This window comes from Condylostylus longicornis, unplaced genomic scaffold, assembly GCF_029603195.1.
Source record: "Condylostylus longicornis isolate FDR11 unplaced genomic scaffold, ASM2960319v2 ptg000022l, whole genome shotgun sequence".
Lineage (NCBI taxonomy): Eukaryota > Metazoa > Arthropoda > Insecta > Diptera > Dolichopodidae > Condylostylus > Condylostylus longicornis.
The window spans coordinates 1,313,132-1,318,046 of NW_026577991.1; the positions used below are offsets into that span (position 1 = coordinate 1,313,132).

General features: G+C 29.2%; 1 protein-coding gene across 1 annotated transcript; it reads right to left on the bottom strand.

Annotated features, from left to right (window-relative positions):
- Positions 1-891: 891 nt before the first annotated feature.
- Positions 892-4,517, bottom strand: LOC129606933 (uncharacterized). The gene is made up of 3 exons (XM_055517580.1): positions 4,466-4,517; positions 1,713-1,898; positions 892-1,637 (listed from the first exon to the last, which is right to left on the bottom strand). The coding sequence occupies exons 1-3, from the start codon at positions 4,515-4,517 to the stop codon at positions 892-894; spliced, it is 984 nt and encodes a 327-aa protein (XP_055373555.1).
- Between the last annotated feature and the right edge of the window lie 398 nt (positions 4,518-4,915).

The window sequence follows — 4,915 nt, forward strand, 5'->3', positions numbered from 1 at the left end:
TTACAATGTTATTTTATAAAGTATTAATAGCATAAATTTCGATGAAATGAGAAATTCAGGAAGAAAATTCAAATTCTTATACCAGAATTTTGAAATTTACCGAAAATAAGTAACAGCTACAATTCTTAGTATCAAATCTCGAAAATGACAGACATGAAAATGAAATTCTGTTTAACCCTGAAAATATTCCTTTTATTTTCATTAATCCTATGATGTATTGGTGGACTCCTGCCGAGTCTTTATAAAATATTGTCTAACTTAGTATCCCATCTTATAAAACACAAAATAATGTTATTCAGTATTACAGTACAAATTAGACGTGTACAGCTTCGGCAGTTTTGCCCATATTTTATTGAAAGCTTAATGATTGTAGATTGCAGACTATTGAAGAGAGAAATGAGCAAAGGAACACCTTCCTTACGACCACCGAAGCCTTGCCTTGGTATATTGTAGTATCCCCATATCTTACTTTTACTATCCCAGTCCCAAGTAAATAGTTGCGAGTTTTCCAACACTGAGGAGGCCTCTCCCAAATCATCCGACTCTTTCGACGGCCACAGTAGGACAGACACGCACAATATGTATGGCCGTCTACTAACCATCCCGGCAGAATATTCACAAAAGGGAATCCGATTTGCGCAGTTAGTGTAGGTGAAAAACTCAATGATGGTTATCTAACAATTCTATTTTATTTTATCTTCTTCTTCTTCTTCTTCTTCTTCTTTGTCATAGGTTTCCCTGTTTCTTGATACATTTGTCGGTCTTACTATTATATTTGTTGTTATCCAAGATATGATGATGGTTGTTGTTTAGGATATGATGATGTACTTGCTAGTTGACATATGTGATTTGATTGTGGTATTTATTTTGTGTGTTCGGATGTGTGTTTTACTATGGTTGTTCTTGTGAAATTGATGACCAGCATTGTTTCCATCGTTTTGGAGGGCGACCTGGAAGTCGTTGACTGTATGGTTTTTCCGTGTATGCAATTTTTGCCAATCTATTGTTATCCATTCTTTCGACATGATCCCTCCAATCGCGTCTTCTACCTCGTACCCATCGTACAATGTCGGGGATCTTACAGCTTTTCCTGATTTCTGCGCTTCTGATCTGATCACGTAGAGTTTTACCACAGATTTGCCGTAAAGTTTTCATTTCAGTGGCTCTTAATTTTTGTTTTGTTATGGAAGTGTCTGCCCTACATTCTAAAGCATACGTTGAAATTGGTCGTACACATGTCTTATATATTTTGACTTTTGCTTCCTGTGACATGTATTTGTTTCTCCATACGACCTGTCGTAAACAGCCAGAGATTAATGAAGCTTTATTGGTCTGTTTACTCATTTCGGCCTTTATGTCTCTATATGCAGTTGTTTCGACACCGAGATAATTGAATTTCATAACTTGCTCTACGGATTTGTTGTTGATGACTAGTTTGCATCTAATTGGATTTTTGGCAATTACCATGCTTTTCGTTTTTTCAATGGAAATCTTCATGTTATATTGTTCTGCAGCTTTCGCAAAATTAAACAGTAATCTTTGAGCATCATCTTCGTTCTCTGCTATAACTGTGGCGTCATCAGCATAACACAATATATTGATTCTCCTGTTACCCATTGTGTATCCGGCATTGACCTCTTTTGTTTTTTCAATTATTTTATCCATGATTAGATTAAATAAAATGGGGCTTAAGCTATCGCCCTGTCTAATGCCATTAGCCACACGCACCTCTTGAGTCAGTTTTTTATTGGCTCTGATCTTTGTTTTGTTCTCTGTGTTCATGTCACGGATGATATTGATAATTTGTGGGTGGACACCTTTTTCATTCATTATAGCAAGAACGTCTCCAAGTTTTACTTTATCGAAAGCTTTTGTTAAGTCAATAAAGCACATATATGCTGGTTATTTTATCAAGAATAGAAATTGATAAAGAATTTTCTTTGGGAAAGCGATTTGTATATGTTAACAACTACATCACAGTCTAGAATCGATAGTTTCCAGAGCTGAACGGAGTTATCAGAACATAGTTTTTACACTAAAATTTTTTAACATTTAATAATTATGGCATAGATTTTTATATTAAATTATTTATGGCCTACATTGCGTTAATTTTTCAAATATTCTAAACCACAAAACAATTTATTTTATAAATCATATTGATATTTTTATATAGGTATGAGAAACTTCAATATAAAGATAAAGTACAAAGTATCAATGAAGAATTGAATGCTAAATCATAAAGTGTTTTAAAAAAGTTGTAATACGTCTGGAATGAGGGTTGTTTTTAGTCAAAGAAAAAATATTTTATTGTCTTAAATTTGCTTAAAATAGTCTACATATTTTAGAATATTTGTTTACTAAGCTCTATAATCGACCTTTATTGTTCATTTTAAGGAAAGCTTCATATAAAAACATCTTCAAACAGCTTTAATAAAAACTATCAAATTCATTTATTGATACTTTTCAGTACAATGGATGGACAATAGCGTTGTACAATATAGGAAATGAATAGATAACCATCAAAGTATAGAAATTCATTCATGAAAATTGTCCTTAATCACTTATATTGCAAAAAAAGCCAATAACAATTCGGAAGTAAGATTTTTAATGTGCTTATAATAGCAGACATTTTTTCACTGAAATATAAGGTAAACCAACTACATAAGAACGGAAATTGAAATTTGCATTTTTTCTTTGGCATGTCTATTTTGTTCTTGTCTGATATAGTTGAGAAATCATACCAATTATTGTAAATTACTAATTCATACTTTGCTAGCCAAAATAAAATTGTTAATTTAATTTCAATTTGCTTTTCTTTTCATATTATAAATTTTTTCTTTTAAATAGATTTCAAATCAATTCAATTCAATAATATTGTAAACTCTTAATAATAAAAAAATTTTAATTATTTTTAAATCTTAAATATTTTTATTTCTATATTTAAGCCGGCCGATTTATGAAATAGTATTCGGCTGTAAGCGATTTACCAAAACTGTGGGCGTTTTCCAAGTCTTTTAAGCCAAACGTTTTGTTAGTATGCCACGCGGATGTACTAAATCGAATTTTTTTTTAAAGCAATTTCAGAAATAAATTCCCAAACTTTCAATTCAGTAGAATAATGGTGATAGGAAGGTAAATATGGGAAAATAGCGGTAGTCCCAGTTTATTTACAGATTATTAAAATTATTTTGCTATACATAAGAACTCGAAATCTTTTACTTTAGAAAATCTTTTCGTTCAATTCAACTTGTCTTGTATTATAAAATGAAATCTAACATAAATTTCATTTTATATTCATACATGCTTATAATTTATTTTAAAATTTACAATATCAATAAATAGTTAGAACAAAAACACAATTCAAGCATTTTATTTTTATGTTTTTAACAAAAGTTTAAATAAAATTAAAACTAACAAATAATCATCATGATTTTATATTAAAGTTTATAATATACATAATATGTACAATGTGTTCAAACGTATGTACAAGAATATATATTGTCCAAAAATAAGAATATTCGTACAAAACATCCTTTATAATTTACAAATATATACAATTAGAATTTTTTAGTAATTCTTTTTGTATAACATTTAGATTTTGAAGTTTGTATACAATATACAAAATAAAAATTGTTTACTTTTACAATAAAGGATGAATTATTTTTGAATCTCTTATATTGAGTTCTTCTCATATTCTCATATAATATGAATGCATATAGAGTGTGTACGTAAAAGAGACGAATACTATCTATATACTTAACCTCAACGAAATACAAAATATCGCCTGCTGCCACCTACAAAATATTTTATTACAGAAAGAAAACTTAAAAAAAAATATAACGAAACTATACGAGAATAGAAAATATTGAGTTTATAGAAATGGAAAATTATTCATTGAATTTAGAAATAGAAAATTTTCTAATAACCTTTCTTTTAGAAATTAAAAAAAAAAAGAGAAAAATTTAAAATAATAAAAACAATTCCAAATGTCTAAAATAGCAAAGAAAAACAAAAAAACTAAAAAATTTATAATAGAAAATTTCGTTCTGTTTCGTTGGTTTTCGTTTTTTTTTCTTCTATATTTACTAGAGAATAAAACCAACTAACTTGCCCAATTCGCAAGCCCCCCTCAATCTTTAATTCTCTGTTGGTTTTTTTAATATTTTTTCCTTGTTTGTTTTTTTTTATTTTTGTAAAATTTTATTCCAAGTTCTCTTCTGTTATTTTTTCCTAAACTCCTTCTTTTTTTTTAATTTTTTCTATTATTTCTACAATATTCAATTTCTTTTTTGTTTTGTTTGTGTTTTTTTTTGGTTATTTTCTCTATTTCAAAATGACGACGAAACAAATATTAGATTGTATTATGAATTCTATTTACATCAAATATAGAATTTGGTCTTAGAAAAGAATATTATGGAATCTAAAAATTTTTCCGGTTATAAAACCATCATCATAAACCATTTACTGTAGTTACAAGCACCACCACCATCAGCACCACCCATATAATATATGACCATCGCTTATACCATTACCAATATTTTCATTATTATAAATATGCGCATAAATACACAGAGTATTTGATAAACGTGTGTGTGTTTGTAAATACTTATTCTAAAATTGTTTAATGTTGGCACATACATAATATGTATGTCCATGTATTGTGAATACATCAATTGAAAAATAACGTGCCTGATAACCTTCTCCATATAACATGTAAATAGAGATAAAATTCATCATGCTATAATCGTCAACTTTAGATTTTATTATATGAAACGTAATAATAATGGTGTAACTCTAAAAATGGGAAAGGGAGAGGAGGAAGTTGGAGAGGGTGCAGCGTATGGCGTGTGTTTGGGTGACTGGTACATTGCGTTGTGCACCTACTTTGAGTTTGGAGGTTATCCTTGACTTGGAG

What these genes read in the sequence shown, in the direction of transcription:
- LOC129606933 (XM_055517580.1), bottom strand. Translation starts at nt 4,517, where the DNA reads ATGGTCATATATTATATGGGTGGTGCTGATGGTGGTGGTGCTTGTAAC. An exon ending in TGGTGGTGCTTGTAACTACA is followed by an intron (nt 1,899 to 4,465) that starts GTAAATGGTTTA and finishes TAAAATAACCAG; the next exon opens with CATATATGTGCTTTATTGAC. An exon ending in AGAGGTGCGTGTGGCTAATG is followed by an intron (nt 1,638 to 1,712) that starts GCATTAGACAGG and finishes AAAAAACAAAAG; the next exon opens with AGGTCAATGCCGGATACACA.